Raw genomic sequence first — 19,751 nt, 5'->3', positions numbered from 1 at the left:
AGAAGTAATATAAACAAATAGGACGGGTGTAGCACTAACGAGAGGGTGCGGACAGCGCAGACGTGCACTGCGCACACAAAGACCCTAGCTGACACTGACTGACGGTGTCCCTATACACAGACTACAGTACAGTACAAGTCAGCGAATACACAATAGAAGTAATATAAACAAATAGGACGGGGTTAGCACTAACGAGAGGGTGCAGACAGCGCAGACGTGCACTGCCCACACAAAGACCCTAGGTAACGCGGTGACGGACGGTCCCTATACACAGACTAGAGTACACTACAGTACTAACTAAACAATAGAAGAATCTAGCTAAATAATAGAACAGGTGTGACTAGATTACAGAGAGCAGATACAGGACAGGTATAGCAGTAAAGCTGGGCCTTGCTAACTACAAAATAGTACAAATCTATCTAACACAGAAGTAGTACAGGAGTAGGACAGGTGAGAGCACAAGTAACTAGAGACTAGAGCAAAGAGCAGGGCAGGCTGCCTTGCCTAGGCACAGGGCCTAGCTGCTGGCTGCATCTGCAGCAGTGACAGTCTCCCTCCCTAGTCCCTAATCACACAAACTAAACTGCCTAAAATACAATCTATCTACAATACAAAGCAATACAGTTGAATATCAAGTGTTGGAGTGTAAAAACGCTAGGTTTAGAACACAATAAATGCACTTGCACACAGACAAAAAGCACTGGAGCAGTCTTTCAGTACAGTTAGTCAGTAAGTCGCAAGCAGGACGAGTGAGGCAACATGACGCCCGCTATTTATAGAGGGGTGCTTGGCCAAGCTCCCCCTCTGTGATTGGCTGCAGTCAGAGGTCTGGGAGCCCTCTGATTCGCTTGTGAGGACTCGAGGTGACGTCTGACGTGACGCTATCCGAGCTAATGACGCTACCCGAGCAGGGCCGGATTTGGACTTCCCAGTGCCCTAGGCCCGGTACCACCAACCGCCCCCCCCCACACACACACACACACACACACACTCAGGGTGCATACACACATCAGACCATAGTCTTTGGAAAATGAAGGATCACAGACCAATTTTACCCCCTTCCATGTAGTATGAGGGCCATACCTACAAAGTCTATTCTATTGAGCTGAACTCCCCACCAGATAGAAATCTTTGCAAGATGCTGCACACAAAGATGCTGTACACATGCAACAGATCAGTATCTGCAAAAGATCTGTTCCTGCAAAAGATCAGTTTCTGCAAAATGCATTCATAGTCTATGATATCTGCAGATCCTCATACACACCTTGTTTAACAAACATTCATCTGCAGATCAGATCCACCAGGATGGATCTTTAGATCTGCAGATGATTGTCTGATCTGCAGATAATTGTCTGTTAAACAAGGTGTGTATGAGGATCTGCAGATATCATAGACTATGAATGCATTTTGCAGGAACGGATCTTTTGCAGGAACAGATCTTTTGCAGATATTGATCTTTTGAACGTGTTCAGCATCTTGCAAAGATTTTTATCTGATGGGGAGTTCAGCTCCATAGAATAGACTGTGTAGGTATGGCTCTCATACTCCATGGAAGGGGGTAAAATTGGTCTGTGATCTTTCATTTTCCAAAGACTGTGGTCTGATGTGTGTATGAGCCTTTAGGAAAATGAAAGATCACAGACCAATTTTACCCCCTTCCATGTAGTATGAGAGCCATACCTACACAGTCTATTCTATGGAGCTGAACTCCCCATCAGACAGAAATCTTTGCAAGATGCTGCACACATAGAGTTGAGCCTAATGGCGTAATTACGATTTCGCGAAATTTCGCGTAATTAGTGTAATTACGTTTATGGCCGTAAGTACATAATAGTAATGAAGAAGGATTTCGCGAAATTTCGCGTAAGCGTAATTTTCGCGTAATTTTCGCATTGCAACGGGTATTACGAAATTAATGCGTATGGCCATGCTTCCGAAGCGGAAAAGTTGACGCATGGATCAATGTTAGGTAGCCGCCGACTTTAAGGGTTAATAGCAAAGCCCCCTTAAATGCTAAGAGCCTCAAATTTGGAGAATATATTAAGGAGATCAGGAGGAATAAGAGGAAACATTTTTTTTTCCAAAAAGACCTTATAGTTTTTGAGACAATCGATGTTAAAGTTTCAAAGGAAAAATGTAAACATTTAAAAACCCGCCGACTTTAACGGTTAATAGCAAAGCCTGCTTAAAGTTTAGGAACACCAAATTCCCAGGGTATATTAAGGGGATCAGTGGGAATAAGAGAAAAAAATTTTTTTTCAAAAAGACCTTATAGTTTTTGAGAAAATCGATTTTTAAGTTTCAAGGGCGAAAATGTCTTTTAAATGCGGAAAATGTCAGTTTTTTTTTTGCACAGGTAACAATAGTGTATTATTTTCATAGATTCCCCCAAGTGGGAAGAGTTTTACTTACTTCGTTCTGAGTGTGGGAAATATTAAAAAAAACCGACGTGGGGTCCCCCCTCCCAGACCTCTTTAACCCCTTGTCCCCCATGCAGGCTGGGATAGCCAGAATGCGGAGCACCGGCCGCGTGGGGCTCCGCACCCTGACTATACCAGCCCGCATGGTCCATGGATTGGGGGGTCTCGGAAGGGGAGGGACAGCCAAGCTTTCCCCTCCCCCTCCGAGCCCTTGTCCAATCCAAGGACAAGGGGCTCTTCTCCACCTCCGATGGGCGGTGGAGGTGGAGGCCGTGATTTCCTGGGGGGGGTTCATGGTGGAATCTGGGAGTCCCCTTTAAAAAGGGGTCCCCCAGATGCCCACCCCCCCTCCCAGGAGAAATGAGTATAGAGGTACTTGTACCCCTTACCCATTTCCTTTAAGAGTTAAAAGTAAATAAACACACAAACACTTAGAAAAAGTATTTTAATTGAACAAAAAACATAACCACGAAAAAAGTCCTTTAATATTCTTAATTAACCATTAATACTTACCTGTCCCTTTAAATAAATGATCCCTCGAAATAGCTTTGGAAATGTTCTATCAGTTACAATGTAACAAAGTTATTACAATGTAACAACTTTGTTACATTGTAACTACGCCGCTCAGCCGCCGCAGCATACACTTACGCGTCCGTGCAGGACGCTAAGTCCCCGAAGCTCCCGCTGTCCACCCCGCCCACATCTGTCACCCACATGTGGGTGACATGTGGGTGACATGTGGGAGAGGCGGGGAGGGCAGCGGAGCCGGCGGGGACTTAGCGTCCTGCACGGACCCGACAGAGCTCTGAGCTATATAGCTCAGAGCTCTCTAAAGCATCTTTGTATTTTGGCTCCAAGGAGCCCCATTGGTCCTTAGCAGACCAATGGGGTTCCTTCAAATCAGAAGGAACCCCATTGGTCTGCTAAGGACCAATGGGGCTCCTTGGAGCCCAAATACAAAGATGCTTTAGAGAGCTCTGAGCTATATAGCTCAGAGCTCTGTCGGGTCCGTGCAGCGCAGACGCGTATGTGGCGGCGGCGAGTGACGTCGGGTGCGGCGTAGTTACAATGTAACAAAGTTGTTACATTGTAATAACTTTGTTACATTGTAACTGATAGAACATTTCCGAGGCTATTTCGAGGGATCATTTATTTAAATGGACAGGTAAGTATTAATGGTTAATTAAGAATATTAAAGGACTTTTTTTGTGGTTATGTTTTTTGTTCAATTAAAATACTTTTTCTAAGTGTTTGTGTGTTTATTTACTTTTAACTTTTAAAGGAAATGGGTAAGGGGTACAAGTACCTCTATACTCATTTCTCCTGGGAGGGGGGGTGGGCATCTGGGGGACCCCTTTTTAAAGGGGACTCCCAGATTCCACCATGAACCCCCCCCCCCCCCAGGAAATCGTGGCCTCCACCTCCACCGCCCATCGGAGGTGGAGAAGAGCCCCTTGTCCTTGGATTGGACAAGGGCTCGGAGGGGGAGGGGAAAGCTTGGCTGTCCCTCCCCTTCCGAGACCCCCCAATCCATGGACCATGCGGGCTAGTATAGTCAGGGTGCGGAGCCCCACGCGGCCGGTGCTCCGCATTCTGGCTATCCCAGCCTGCATGGGGGACAAGGGGTTAAAGAGGTCTGGGAGGGGGGACCCCACGTCGTTTTTTTTTATATTTCCCACACTCAGAACGAAGTAAGTAAAACTCTTCCCACTTGGGGGAATCTATGAAAATAATACACTATTGTTACCTGTGCAAAAAAAACTGACATTTTCCGCATTTAAAAGACATTTTTGCCCTTGAAACTTAAAAATCGATTTTCTCAAAAACTATAATGTCTTTTTGAAAAAAAAAATTTCCTCTTATTCCTCCTGATCTCCTTAATATATTCTCTAAATTTGAGGCTCTTAGCATTTAAGGGGGCTTTGCTATTAACCCTTAAAGTCGGCGGCTTTTTTATATTATACGAAGCGTTAGGGTTTAACGCGAAATTACGGTAGCGTTTAATGCGAAATTACGGCATGAACGAAACGCGAAATTACGCGTTGAAAATTACGCTTACGGTATTTTCAATTACGATTTTAATGGCAATTACGCTACTGTAATTTCGCATCGTAATCGCAAATTTCGCATGCGTAATTTTAGTAATGCGAAATTACTAAAATTTCAGCTCAACTCTATGCACACAAAGATGCTGTACACATTCAAAAGATCAGTATCTGCAAAAGATCTGTTCCTGCAAAATGCATTCATAGTCTATGATATCTGCAGATCATCATAGACTATGAATGCAATTTGCAGGAACGGATCTGTGGCAGGAACAGATCTTTTGCAGATACTGATCTTTTGTGTCTGTACAGCATCTGTGTGTGCAGAATCTTGCAAAGATTTTTTCTGATGGGGAGTTCAGCTCCATAGAAAAGACTATGAAGGTATGGCTCTCATACTACATGAAGGGTGGTAAGATTGGACTGTGATCTTTCTTTTTCCAAAGACTATAGTCTGATATGTGTATGAGACTTAACGATCACTTGTTTGCAGGATACCTATGAATGTTTTCTCTCTGAAAAATGATGAATGATTGTTTTTCCTGTTAGAGCAGTGAGTCCCTAATGCCTGGTACGCACCAGATAGATGGGTTGAATCGATTTTCCGAAAATCAGATTAGACCTGTCAGAAATAATCAATTTGAACCCATCTATCTGATGGCAAATTGCATGGTGTGTACCAGGCATGAAGTAGCAGAGCGGCATTCATCTCCCTCTCTGCTCTTCTGTAATCACAGATCTGTTGCATTTATTTTATAGTATTTATTGTACTGATTCTTTCACAGGTGTTTTTTTTACTGTTTGCCAACACGGTACAAATATATATTTTTTTAATTTTTAGTGTATGTTATTACTTTTGGTATACAAAACAGAATGTAACAATACAAAAGTATACAACAGTACATTTGTAATTATAATTATAGAGAAGTTGTCTATCTCATACTAGACTACTGCTGCCTTTAAAATGAGCCAGCAAGGGGTTAAGATTTAGCTTAGAAGGGGCTGCCATAAATCTCTCTAAGGAAAAAAACCCCTTATCTGTTTAACCACCCTAGCGTTCTGGACGAGCTGAGCTCGTCCAAGAAAAAGTTGCTGTTAGTGTTTAGGACGAGCTCAGCTCGTCCAGCGCTGTCCCCACTCACCAGCGTGCACAGCGTGATCTCCGCCGCCTCCTCTGTGCTGCTGCGGCTGCTGCGGGGCTCCCTCTCCCTCCTGCTGGCTCTGATCGCCGGCGCCAGGCTCCCCAGGCTCCTCCGATCCTCCGGTCCCCGCTCCCCAGGCTCCCCCGATCCTCCGGTCCCTGCTCCCCTCCTCTCCGCAAGCCTATGGAGATCCGGCAGTCAGGGAAGATGGCGTAGCCCAGCCACTTCCTCTGACGCCGGCTCCTGCGCCCCCTAGTGTCCGTCGCGGCGACTGCATCATTGGATTACATAGGTACACAAACTCTATGTAATCCAATCATGCTACAGTAATTCAAAAAGTTGTTTGCACAAACACAAACACCTGTCAGCTCTCAATAAAAGCCCTGAACAGTTACTGGCTCTCCCTCTTTCAGAGTCCTCAGCGTCCAGTGTTAGTCTGTTTACAGCTATCATCTGTGATTTCTGTGCGATTTCTGTGCGATTACTGCTTTTTTTCCAGCCTTAGCTTCGTTCATATTACTGTCAGATTGCGTATTGCTTTCCGTCTTTTTCAAGACGCTGTGATCCCTGTGCGTTTGCTTTTGCTGGTTTTTTTTGTTTTTTTTTTTTGTCGCTGCTCGTGACCCCGTACCCTGCTTGGGGTCATGGCCTCGTCCTCCCGGAGGCGTGTGCGTGATGAGGAGTTGTTGGATGTCCTCGAGGCAAGCGACAGCGAAGACGAGCTCCTAGAGGAATCGACAGACAGCGATGTTCCCGGTAACCTGTCTTCGGAGACGGAGACCAGTGATGAGGAAGCCGAGGAGCCAGTGACGGTCGCACGCACCTGGTGTGAGCTGGGGAGCCCCACTCAAGCTCCGCCACCCAGGTTCCCCTTCACAGGGGCACCCGGGCAGAAGATCGCGTGCGACGAGAGTCCGCTGTCCTTTCTGGAGCTCTTCCTGACTGATGACGTTGACGTCATCCGCAGGATTGTTGAGGAGACGAATCGCTATGCAGCGCAACATCAGCAGGGATCTTCTCTACCCAGGTTCTCGCGGAGCAGGAAGTGGGAACCTGTGACCAGCAACGACATCTGGGTGTTCCTGGGGCTCGTCATCCTCCAGGGAGTTGTTGGTAAGCCGCTGCAGAAGTGGTACTGGACCACTAATAAGATCCTCAGTACGCCCTTCTTTGGATCTGTTATGTCCGAGCCACGGTATACCCTCATCATGAAGTATTTGCACTTCGGAAACAACGAGGAGTTTGATGAGGCCACCCATCCCGCACCCAAGCTGAAAAAAATTTGGGACATATACCAGATGATTGTTGCGAACTTCAAGGCTGTGTATGTTCCAGATCGCGACATCACGGTTGACGAAAGCCTCATGGCATATAAGGGGAGACTGAGCTGGGTGCAATTTATTGCCTCAAAAAGGGCACGCTTTGGGGTGAAGTCGTATATGCTCTGTGAGGCAAACTCCGGGTACATCTGGAACTCTGTAATTTACACGGGCAAAGGCACCAAATTTGCCCCTCAGTTCAGCCAGTTTGGGTGTGCCACCTCCTCTGTCCTAACCCTAATTGAGCCATTGCTGGATCAGGGGTACTGCCTGACGACAGACAATTTCTACAGCTCCCCTGAACTTTTTGATTACCTGGTCCAGCATAAAACCGATGCCTATGGTACCTTGAGGGCTAACCGTCGGAATCTGCCGCCGGCCTTTTCTGCCAGGAAGCTGAAAAAGGGGGAGGTCGTTGCCTGGCAGAAAGGCAAAATGATGGCTCTAAGGTGGAAGGACAAACGTGATGTCTGTGTCCTCAGCACTATTCATAATGCCGAGACTGTCCGCACCACCAACAGGAGTAAACAGGAGGTGGATAAACCCAAAGCCATACTGGATTATAACAACACTATGGGGGGTGTGGACAGGGCTGATGGAGCCATGACTTTCTATCCGGCTGTCCGCAAGCAGCAGCGGAAATATTATAAAAAAAATTTCCGCCACTTACTTGAGCAGTGCTTGTGGAATGGCTATGTGCTCTACAAGAAAAGGTGTGTAAGGCCTGTACCCCACCATGACTTTGTCTGGCAGCTGACGGAAGCAATCTGCACGAAGTACCCCGCACCAGAGTCAACATCTAGACCGGGGCGCAGGGCATCATATGTCGTGAATCCGGCACGGCTTTCAGGGAGACACTTTGTGGAGTACTTGCCACCGACCCCACAGAAAGCAAACCCTACAAGAAGGTGCGTTGTTTGCTGCAATAAGAAGGACAAGGATGGCAAAAAGATGCGGAAGGAGACCCGCACTTACTGCCCAGATTGTGACGTGCCACTTTGCGCATTACCATGCTTCAAGATCTACCACACTAAAGAAGTGTTCTAAGGTACACTTGTAGCCTGTATAATTTTGTTTCTGCCTTCATTTATTTATTTCTGCATTGATTTATTTATTTCTGCATTTTCTTTATATTTCTGCATTGAGGAAAAATGCAAGGTATTTCAGTTAGTTATTCATAAATTTTATTTTATTTTTGACAAGAATTAGTGTTTGACACTTTTATTATACTCAGAATGTATACTAAACTCTTGCTTGGCTCATTTTGGTAAGTTACAGGAAAAAGGTGCTGAAAATTAAATGTACCGCTTTTTGCACAGAAATCCTTGGGAATCAGAACGCCGAGGTGGTTAAGATTTACAATCCAGGGGGAGAGAGGAGAAGGAATGGCTCAAGTCATTAACAGAATCTCACCAGCAATACATTGTTTAGCCCAGCTTGAGTTGTAAAGTGGAAATAATTCTGTTAAAATGTTTACTTTTACTGGATCAGAAATTGTCTACATTGTGATCCATGTTTCTCTCACCCCTGGCAATAAACTGAAGCGTGTATGTTCAGTAGATAGCACTGTCTCATCGCACCCCACGAAGTAAGGAAAATACACGGAGCTCTGGAATTCTGACTGTGTGTGTGCAGCAAAGCCGGGGCGCTTTGGAGCAGGAGAAATGATTTATTTTGACATGCAGCCTCTTATCTCTCTCAGGTCCTGCCGCCCTTTTATCCTTCTGATTTTTTTCCGCCCTAGGCCGTGACCTTTGTGGCCTTTGCAGAAATCCGGCCCTGTATCCGAGCTCGGATAGCTAGGATATCTCCGGATAGCTGCTTGCTATCCGAGTGCGCTCGGATAGCACAGCCCGGATAGCTAATACTATTCGAGCTCGGTATTCGAGCTCGAATAGTGCAAAAAGAGCTAGGCTATCAGAGTATCTCGGTCCTCGGATATCCTAGCTCAGATGAGCACCACTGCCTATCAATCACCCATCAATCCCCCCTGTCACTGCCACCCATCAATCACCCCCTGTCACTGCCACCCATCAATCAGCCCCTAACCTGCCCCTTGCGGGCAATCTGATCATCCACCCACACCATCAGATCGCCTGCAGACCCGCCATCAGATCACCTCCCAAGTGCATTGTTTACATCTGTTCTCTCCTCTAAATACCCACTAATCACCCATCAATCACCCCCTGTCACCACCTGTCACTGCTACCCATCAGATTGGACCCTTATCTGCCCCTAGGGCACCCAATCACCCGCCCACACCCTCAGAACGCCCTCAGACCCCAGCCCTGATCACCTCGCCAGTGCATTGCTTGCAGCTATTCCCCTCACTAATCACACCTTGAGACACCCATCAATCACCTCCTGTCACCACCTGTCACCCCCTAGCACACCTACCCATCAGATCAGGCCCTAATTTGCCACGTGTGGGCTCCTGATCACTCGGCCAAACCCTCAGATCCCCCTCAGACCCCCTTCCGATCACCTCCCCAGTGCATTGATTGCATCTATTTTCCCCTCTAACCACCCCTGAGACACCCATCAATCACCTCCTTTCACCCCCCTAGCACTCCTATCCATCAGATCAGGCCCAATACAACCTGTCATCTAAAAGGCCACCCTGCTTATGACCGGTTCCACAAAATTCGCCCCCTCATAGACCACCTGTCATCAAAATTTGCAGATGCTTATACCCTTGAACAGTCATTTTGAGACATTTGGTTTCCAGACTACTCACAGTTTTGGGCCCGTAAAATGCAAGGGCAGTATAGGAACCCCACAAGTGACCCCTTTTTAGAAAAAAGACACCCCAAGGTATTCTGTTAGGTGTATGACGAGTTCATAGAAGATGACCTGTGAATAGGACGTTGGGCCCCTTAGTGCACCTAGGCTGCAAAAAAGTGTCACACATTATACTTCTTCTTAACACGGCAGTACCACATGTGTGGCACTTTTTTGCAGCCTAACTGCGCTAAGGGGCCCAAAGTCCAATGAGTACCTTTAGGATTTCACAGGTCATTTTGAGACATTTGGGTTCAAGACTACTCCTCACGGTTTAGGGCCCCTAAAATGCCAGGGCAGTATAGGAACCCCACAAGTGACCCCATTTTAGAAAGAAGACACCCCAAGGTATTCTGTTAGGTGTATGATGAGTTCATAGAAGATTTTATTTTTTGTCACAAGTTAGCGGAAATTGATTTGTATTGTTTTTTTTTTCACAAAGTGTCAATTTCCGCTAACTTGTGACAAAAAAAAAATCTTCTATGAACTCACCATACTCCTAACAGAATACCTTGGGGTGTCTTCTTTCTAAAATGGGGTCACTTGTGGGGTTCCTATATTGCCCTGGCATTTTAGGGGCCCTAAACCGTGAGGAGTAGTCTAGAATCCAAATGCCTCAAAATGACCTGTGAATAGGACGTTAGGCCCCTTAGCGCACCTAGGTTGCAAAAAAGTGCCACACATGTGGTATCGCCGTACTCAGAAGAAGTAGTATAATGTGTTTTGGGGTGTATTTTTACACATACCCATGCTGGGTGGGAGAAATCTCTCTGTAAATGGACAATTGTGTGTAAAAAAAAAATCAAAAAATTGTCATTTACAGAGATATTTCTCCCAACCAGCAATGGTATGTGTAAAAATACACCACAAAACACATTATACTACTTCTCCTGAGTACAGCGGTACCACATGTGTGGCACTTTTTTGCACCCTAACTGCACTAAGGGGCCCAAATTCCAATGAGTACATTTAGGCTTTACAGGGGTGCTTACAATTTAGCACCCCCCCAAAATGCCAGGACAGTAAACACACCCCACAAATGACCCCATTTTGGAAAGTAGACACTTTAAGGTATTCAGAGAGGAGCATAGTGAGTCCGTAGCAGATTTCATTTTTTTTGTCGCAAGTTAGAAGAAATGAAAAGCACCTCATGAAACATGACAGGTGGTCAGAAAAGTCAGAGATGCTTCAAAATGGGAAAATTCACTTTTGGCACCATAGTTTGTAAACGCTATAACTTTTACCCAAACCAATAAATATACACTGAATGGATTTTTTTTTATCAAAGACATGTAGCACAATAAATTTGGACAAAAATGTATACATAAATTTTACTTTATTTTAAAAATGTCAGCACAGAAAGTAAAAAAAATAATTTTTTTGACAAAATTCATGTCTTTTTTGATGAATATAATAAAAAGTAAGACTCGCAGCAGCAATCAAATAGCACCAAAAGAAAGCTGTATTAGTGACAAGAAAAGGAGGTAAGATTCATTTAGGTGGTAGGTTGTATGACCGAGCAATAAACCGTGAAAGCTGCAGTGGTCTGAATGGAGAAAAAGGCTCTGGTCCTTAAGGGGTAGAAAGACTGTGGTCCTCAAGTGGTTAAATATGAGATCATCTGGTCCAATAATTCAGTTTACTTAAAGATGGAAGTCCACTTTTGGCCCTGATTCAGTTAGGGCTGTTTTCCTCCATGCTTCTCTTCATTCTGGCACTGAACCTGGTTAAACTTCGTCGATCTGCTAGTGCTTTAGTAGTCTTCAGGAAGACTTCAAAAGTACTCACGACCCCAAGGACTTCTGAAGATGAGCGCATCTGTCATGCATGCCCAGTGCGGATGCGCTCATCTTTGGAGTACTCTGAGATGCACAAACTTTTCAAGGCTACCCAAACACTACCAAAGTGCTACTCAACCTATCAGGCCAAAGAAGTTTAAGGCCAGAAACCCACTAGGAGCGACTTCTAATCGCTAGTGATTTGAAAAAGCTCTTGCTAATGCAATACTATGGGAGATTTGTATAAAATAACATCGCTCATGTGGGATCACACCCATAGCATTACATTAGCAAGAGTTTTCAAATCACAAAGCGCCCAGAAAATCAATCGGTCCTAGAGGGTTTCTGGCCTAACTGGGCATGGCGCTGGAATGACACCCAGCATGAAAGGGGAGGTCTCACTTCAGGTTCACTTTAAGTACCATGGTGAGTGGGTGGTTGCCCAAAGAAAGAATTGGAGAGGTATCAGAGAGAGGCAGCCTGCTGGCAGAGCCCAAAGATGACTAACCTCAAACTATAGTTTCAAAACTGACTGCACAGTACCCCTGAAAACAGGAAAGTTCCTTCAGCTGTAAGACCTGCTGTTATATTTCCAGTCATGGACAATGACATTGTTATCTATCTGGGATATTGTGAGAAAATGTGCTGTTAGTACCACCTGCCCCAGAAGCAGTAGACCTGGTAACTCATGGCATTGCTTAGATTCAAACCACTGGAAACCTTTGTGGAATTTCCAACACAGGAGGATGGTCAGTATGCAGCCATAAGGGATTCTATAATCAATAATTGCTAAATACTAAATCAACCCCTGAGGTATACCACAAAAAGTTCAAGCCCCTGCAGAAAGGACCTACATACACTCATTTCAGCAGTGGACTTAAGAACTGACAAGACTCATAGTTGCCCTCAGATGACTATGATCTAGGACCAATACTTGCACATATATCCTACCTAATTCTCAAAGTTTATTTTAGAGAACAGGCCTGATTCTGCCAAAGTTGCACCAGAAATAGTAGATACCTATGTAATTACTTAGATATCAAGCTGCAAAAGGAGGGGAACCACCAGCACCATGCCCTTCACTTTCTACACCAGTAAGCCAAGTATACCAGTGACCACAGGGGCGTAGCAATAGGGGGTGCAGAGGTTGAGACAGCATCGAGGCCCTTGGACCAGAGGGGCCCTCCCTCAACCACAGTATTAACTCTCTATTTGTCCTGTGCTCATAATAATAACTTCTATAGATACTTTGAATAGTGGTAATCATTAACAAACTGTTCCCCATCCCCTTCTTGCACCTCTGACACTGTAGTTGCCATTGGCAGGTTTTGGTGCGCCGATCAATTGTTATGTACAGAATGCTTGGGGGGCCCCGATGTAAAACTTGCATCGGGCCCCACAGCTCCTTAGCTACGTCACTGAGTGACTTGCACCTGGAGATTCTAGCACCAAGCCAGGATCAGCTAACTTCCCAAGTGCTAAAACTGTTACAAACCTGGACATCTAGGGTCTGCCTGTGCTGTGGAGAAGCTGACGACATGCATCATCAGCAGCAGCTGCAACATTGGTTTGAGCTACAAAAGACAGGGTTTCCTGAGAAGGTTGTGGTCCACAGCTGAGGAAGTCTTTTCTTCAGGAGATGGCTTCTAAAGGGCTTCCAGATCATCAGCTGAACTGTTCTTGCATAATGTCTAATGTATATCACTACAGGGAACAGCATATTGCCATAGAAAAGTAAAAATATAACCTACTTGTTAAAATATGTCAAGTATTATGCATAAAATCCAATGACTAATTTGTAATATAAAAAACATAAAATAAAATAGTTTATTTTTAATGCTCAGGACTCAGGCTCAGGAGAATGTGGGTTTTAATAAAAGTGATGCAGGTGCAACGTGGGTGTGAGTTTTTGTTGGGGTTCTCGGGGGTGATTAACCACAGTGAGCTTGTGTCACCCTGTTATACCACATTAGACAGTAGTATTTGGCATAATCATCTGGCCGTGCTTCTGAAATGCTCATGTAGGCATAATTCCCAGATCCAAAGCCAGAACATCAGTTGGGGATTCCAGATGGAAGCACATTGGTATCATATATCAATGCCCAAGGATGCTCGCAAGGTTTTTACTGGAGTCAATAAGGAAGATTATTTTCAGCTACACGCCAGTGTTCAGATGACAGGGTAAGGTGACCCTCTGATTTACAGAAGTACTGATTATCCTGGGTACCCTGCACCACAGCACCGCAACCTACATGGCAAAGAGAAATACATTCTATTAATATAAAATATGTAATCTGAAGATACATAATTGCTAACATTCCTTTCTTACTTGTGCAGCACAAGGGCAATGAAGAGGTCAGTCCAGGCTATGTTGGAGATGTTCCCTTTAAAACTGATCACTCCCTCCCTAGCTGACCGCCTAACGTGGAATGGTGGCAGCTCAGTGGCTCCCTTGTTCCTTGACGCATATATGGGTCATCTCGCGAGGAACGAGACTTGACGGGAGCTCGCGCTCCCATCAGTTTATGCAGCAGACCCCAGCGATCAGCCTTCCAGCCAGCGTTCGGAGCTGGCAGGCTGTTTATTTTATTTATTTAATAAAACTTATTTATATAATGCTGACATTTTACGCAGCACTGTACAGAGTATATTGTCTTGTCACTAAATGTCCCTTCGAGGGGCTCACAATCTAATCCCTGCCATAGCCATATGTCTATGTATGTATTGTATAGTGTATGTATCTTAGTCTACGGACAATTTAGGGGAAAGCCAATTAACTTATTTGTATGTATATTTTTTAACAAAATTTCAATCATTTTTGATTAAAATAAAAAAAACAGCAAATAGCAGCGGCAATAAAATACCACCAAAAGGAAGCTCTATTTGAGAGAAGAAAAGGAGGTAAAATTCATTTTGGTGCTAAGTTCTATGACCAAGCAATAAACCGTTAAATTTGTGAAGGGCTGAATTGTAAAAATAGCCTGGTCACAAGGGGGTATAAACCTCTGGGGCTCAAGAGGTTAAAGTGTACCAGAGACAAAGTATATTCAAAGTATTATACATTACCTGGGGCTTCCTCCAACCCCATCCGCACAGATCGTTCCGACGCCGCCGTCCTCAGTCTTCTCCGTCTTGTACCAGGACCCGTAAGTTTGGCCAGTCTGCGCCAGCAGTACTTACGGGAACTTACGGGACCTAGTACAGAAGACAGAAGACTGCGGATGGCGGCGTGGGAGTGATCCATGCGGATGGGGCTGGAGGAAGCCCCAGATATGTATAAAACTTTGAATGTATTTTGTCTCTGGTTTCCTTTAAATGTCTCCTGCAGCAGATACAGGTCCTTCCTATATGCAAATACAGTCTCACTTATCAGTTCACTTGTAATACAGAGGCTAATGGCAAAGTTTTTCATGGTAAATATAACATTAAAGTGGACCTGAACTCTTGCACAGGACAGAAAAAAAAAACAGAAAGAAATGCACCTTGTATGTATTTAGAGAGTTTAGTCAGTTTAGTTCCCCCTCTTTTGTGTTCAATCACAAGTTGTAATCTGATCTCTCCCCTGTGTCACCTGACTGCCATGGCAGATATGGGAGATAAGCTCATTTGAAAGCACTGGCTGTTATCCATATGTCTGCTTCCATGAATCAGGAAGTAGAAACAGTGCAGATTTATTTTATGATTTGTATCAGCTGTAAAAGGTCATTATGCTGCGCATCATTTAGAGGCAAGAGGACATTTTTAGCTCAGGTCCGCTTTAAGCATCATGGGCTTGATTCACTAACCATAGCGCAGTGTAACAGTGTGAGTTACCTACTGTTATGTGCGCTAGTGAATAACCGCCACTTAATGTGGGATCCCCTGCACGCTACGCGCGCTAATGGCAGCGTAGCTTGTGTAATCAGGCGCAGTCAGGGGAGCGGGCACTCAGCGCACTCTATGCTGCGGGACAGCATAGCAACAGCTAGTAAATTACACCCGCTCACCCTGCAAATAACGAGAGCTCCACTCATCTTGCCCTGAGTCCCTGCGGGTCCAAGAACCTTAAAAGACGTTATCCCTGCACTCTGATTGGCCCAATAGGCTGCCTGTCACTTTATGATTACTTGAAATTTCGCATAAAATTTAGCAATTTATGGCCATATTTAATTACGATTTGGATATTCAATTGATTTTGCGTAATCCATTCGTAATTATGTTAAATTATGTGTAATTTTGCGTAATTTCATGTCGTCTTCAGCAAACCCCTACACATGCTATCATCACCAATATTCATATGTATGTTCAAACAAATAGTGGGAACAAGTAAAAAAATATTATTATTTTTCAAAGAAGTAGCAAGTGGGTGGATTCCGCTACACCTCGGACACCAAGATGGTGCTGGAACCAGGCGACTTGACCCAAATATGCAGCAAAAACGGAAAAAGTTCCGCACAAAATCTTTTGTTCAATCGAGTCCCAACTTTATTGATACAGGTAAAAAGCCATACAGTCATGGAGCTGACATGTTTCGGACTCACAGGTCCTTCATCATAGCACAAGTTCATGTTAAAAAGACACAGTGAATATAAAGTCTAAAACCCACCCCCAACACAGGTGAATCCAATTACACTCTTTTCCTGGTTCACACTCAAGAGTGGTGGTAGGTGTGGCTAAAATGTAAGGAAGGAATCGATAGTATTCCCCTTAGTTAAAACCAAATTAACGCATATGAGAAGGATACAAACAACACTTGATACAGCAATAGCAGAAATTAATTGATTAGCAAGACACCGGTCGATCAAAACCTCAAAACTAAACAAAAACAGAGAAAAGGAAGGGAATTCAAGTGCTGGAATTTAAATCCCATCTGGTATTAAGTCCATGCGGTGAGCGTGTTCCTAACTGGAAGATCCAAAAAGCTTCCCTGGTGAGTAACAATTTCTTCCAATCGCCACCTCTCAGTGGTCTCGGGATTCGTTCGATCTCTTGGAAGCAAACCCTGTAGTGGTAATACTACACTCAGGGCCAATAGTTGTCATCCTCGCCATACTAGGGACACGCTCACCGCATGGACTTAATACCAGATGGGATTTAAATTTCATCAGTTGAATTCCCTTCCTTTTTTCTGTTTTTGTTTAGTTTTGAGGTTTTGATCGACCGGTGTCTTGCTAATCAATTAATTTCTGCTATTGCTGCTGTATCAAGTGTTTTTTGTATCCTTTTCATATGCGTTAATTTGGTTTTAACTAAGGGGAATACTATCGATTCCTTCCTTACATTTTAGCCACACCTACCACCACTCTTGAGTGTGAACCAGGAAAAGAGTGTGATTGGATTCACCTGTGTTGGGGGTGGGTTTTAGACTTTATATTCACTGTGTCTTTTTAACATGAACTTGTGCTATGATTAAGGTCCGAAACATGTCAGCTCCATGACTGTATGGCTTTTTACCTGTATCAATAAAGTTGGGACTCGATTGAACACAAGATTTTGTGCGGAACTTTTTCCGTTTTTGCTTTTTTTCAAAGAGACGTCTTTTTTTTAGAAAATTGATTTGAAAAATTCAAAGGAAAACCCGCGAAAATCTAAGTTTACCCACTTTAAAAAAACATTTTTCCCTTGCTGCACACGCAGCAATTTTGGTGAGGATAGCATGTATCGGGGCTTTGCATATAACCGCTAACGTCGGCATGAAATTATGTGAAATGACGTGCAGTTGTGAAATTAGAGTATCTGATTACAGTTACAATTTGCATCACGATTGAGAATTGTAATTGCGAAATATGATGCAAAAATACGATTATGCAAAGTTCAAGCTCATCACTAGCGCAAGGCTGTTTGAAATAATGAGCCATAACATAACAGGTGAGATTATTCCAGTGGGCCGTGCTCCTTTACTTTTTCGTACAGTGAGCGTTCTTTCTTGTCATTTATTCTTATGTGAAAGAGGTCTAAAGTGTTAAAAATATGACTGGAAGTGGCTGCCCGGGGGACTGCTTGGGAAGTTAGGCACGAACCACCAGCAATGTGGTTCGTGCCTAACTTTGTTAATAAGTACGTCAATAGGGTATATTACTATAGCTTTATAAATTATGGGCTTGTAATCAGGCATGGACGCAAAACTGAAAATTCCAAATGAAATATTGGCGCCATACATTGTACTAGGGAAAAATTTGAAATGGGCAAATAAAATATGTCAGTTTTAATTCTGGTAGCATGTATTATTTTAAAACTATAATGGCCGCAAACTGAGAAATAATGATTTTTTTTCTTCTTTTTCCTGATAAAACATTTTTAAAATAAAATAATTCTTAGCAAAAAGTACCACCAAAGAAAGCCTAATTGGTGGCTACAAAAACAAGATATAGATTGTTTTGTTATGATATGTAGTAGTAAAGTTATAGGCGAATGAATGGAAGGAGCGCTGACAGGTGAAAATTGCTCTGGTTTTTTAAGGGGAAAAACCCCTTGGAGGGGAAGTGGTTAAGAATTATGAGCATGATTCACAAAGCTTTTTCACCTGTTTTCACCGTATCTATGTTACATTTTTAAGCTTCCAAAGAGCAAAAATATGAAATAATTAAGGTAAGAAAAGTAATATTGAAATAAATGTAATCGGAAACAACTTGCTTTGAGTGATTATTTTGCTTGTAAATGTGCTGAAAGGTTATTTTTTTATCAATTAGGTGATAAATAAGACATTTATGAGAGGTTTTGTGAATAGAGCCCTATGTGTGAGACAATGCCTAAGAATCAATGCAGAGAAATCACAAAATAAAAGTGTTTATTTCTAAGTTTGTGGCTTTAATACTAGAGATGCCATACAGCAGGTGCAGTGTGTGTGAGAGTTTTTGTTGGGTTACTCAGCAGTTTTAACCACGGTGAGCTTGTTTTGCACTGTTATACCACATTAGACAGTAGTAAGTGGCATCATCATCACGTTGTGCCTCTGAAATGCTCATGTAGGCATAATTCCCAGATCTAGAGCCAGAAAATCGGTTGGGGATCCCAGTTGGACGCCCACTGGTATTATGTATCACTACACGAGGATGCTGGCCAGGTTTTTGCTGGTACCAGTAAGGGTAATTATTTTCAGCTACGGTGCCTGTGTTCAGATGACAAGATAAGATGACCCTCTGATTTATAGAAGCACTGATCAGGGGTTCCTGGGTCAGCTGCACATGCTGAGCACCACAACCTACATGGCAAAGAGAAATACATTGTATTAGAGTATATATATATATATATATATATATATATATATATATATATATATATATATATACAGAACAGTGATTACACATACATACACACACAAATTTCTAATATTCCTTTCTTACTTGTGTAAAAAAGCGCAAGTGCAACAAAGAGGTCAGTCCAGGCCATATTGTAGATGTTCCCCTTACAGCCAATCACTGTCTCCTTAAATGTCTCTTGCATCAGAGACAGGTCCTCCTATATGCAAATACAATCTCACTTATCAGATCAAATCCAGGGGCTTAACAATAGACCCTGCAAGGGATACATCAGCAGGGGGCCCAGAAGCCATATGGGGCCCATCCTGAGACACTGACAACTAAGGGCAAGGAGAGTAAAGGCGGGGGAGGGGATTTAGCAGGAGGGGGCCCCATCCAAAGTTTTGCAGGGGGGCCCAGTGATTTCTAGTTATGCCCCTGATCAGATCACTTGTAATAAAGAGGCTAATCAGGGTCGGACTTCTGGAAAGGCCACAGAGGCCCTGGTATGTTGTCTCATTTAAGGTGCCCATACATGGTACAATTTTTCATTTTTATTCGATTAGATAATTTAGTTCGATTATTCCGTTAGATCGAATATAAAGATTTTCCCAGCATGTGCGATCAGATTTTTCTCGAAAAAATGGGATAATCGTTCACATTTCTTGATTGCAAAAAAAACATTTTCAACTTTCATTCATCATTTAGATTGAATAAACGGGAAAATCGAACGTTTTTATTCTATCGTGTATGGGCACCATAATAGTGATGGCCCGAACTTATTCGCACAGACATTGCGGGCTCGCGTTCGATCGCGAACTTTATGCGAGTTTGACCCGCCCCTATACTACTTCATTGGGCTAAACTTTGACCCTCTACATCACAGTCAGCAGACACATGGCAGCCAATAAAACTGCACTCCCTCCTGGAGCCCCCCCACCCCCTTTATAAAAGGCAGCAGCGCTGGCCATTTTCTCACTCAGTCTGCTGCTGAATCAGTGAGAGTAGGGAGAGAGGTTGCTGCAGAGATAGGGAAAACTTAGTAGTTA

At 43.7% G+C, this 19,751-nt stretch overlaps 1 protein-coding gene across 1 annotated transcript in view; it reads right to left on the bottom strand.

Annotated features, from left to right (window-relative positions):
- Positions 1 to 18,854, bottom strand: part of LOC137522707 (immunoglobulin lambda-1 light chain-like) — a 418,930-nt gene extending 400,076 nt beyond the window's left edge. The window contains exons 1-2 of the mRNA XM_068242775.1: positions 18,808 to 18,854; positions 18,353 to 18,665 (exon numbers count right to left, since the gene is read on the bottom strand). Coding sequence (XP_068098876.1) covers positions 18,353 to 18,665; positions 18,808 to 18,853 — 359 coding nt within the window. The 5' untranslated portion in view covers position 18,854. The remainder of the gene's footprint in view (positions 1 to 18,352; positions 18,666 to 18,807) is intronic.
- Positions 18,855 to 19,751: the final 897 nt, after the last annotated feature.

Source organism: Hyperolius riggenbachi, chromosome 1, assembly GCF_040937935.1.
Source record: "Hyperolius riggenbachi isolate aHypRig1 chromosome 1, aHypRig1.pri, whole genome shotgun sequence".
Lineage (NCBI taxonomy): Eukaryota > Metazoa > Chordata > Amphibia > Anura > Hyperoliidae > Hyperolius > Hyperolius riggenbachi.
This window is presented reverse-complemented; position numbering and strand designations above follow the sequence as displayed.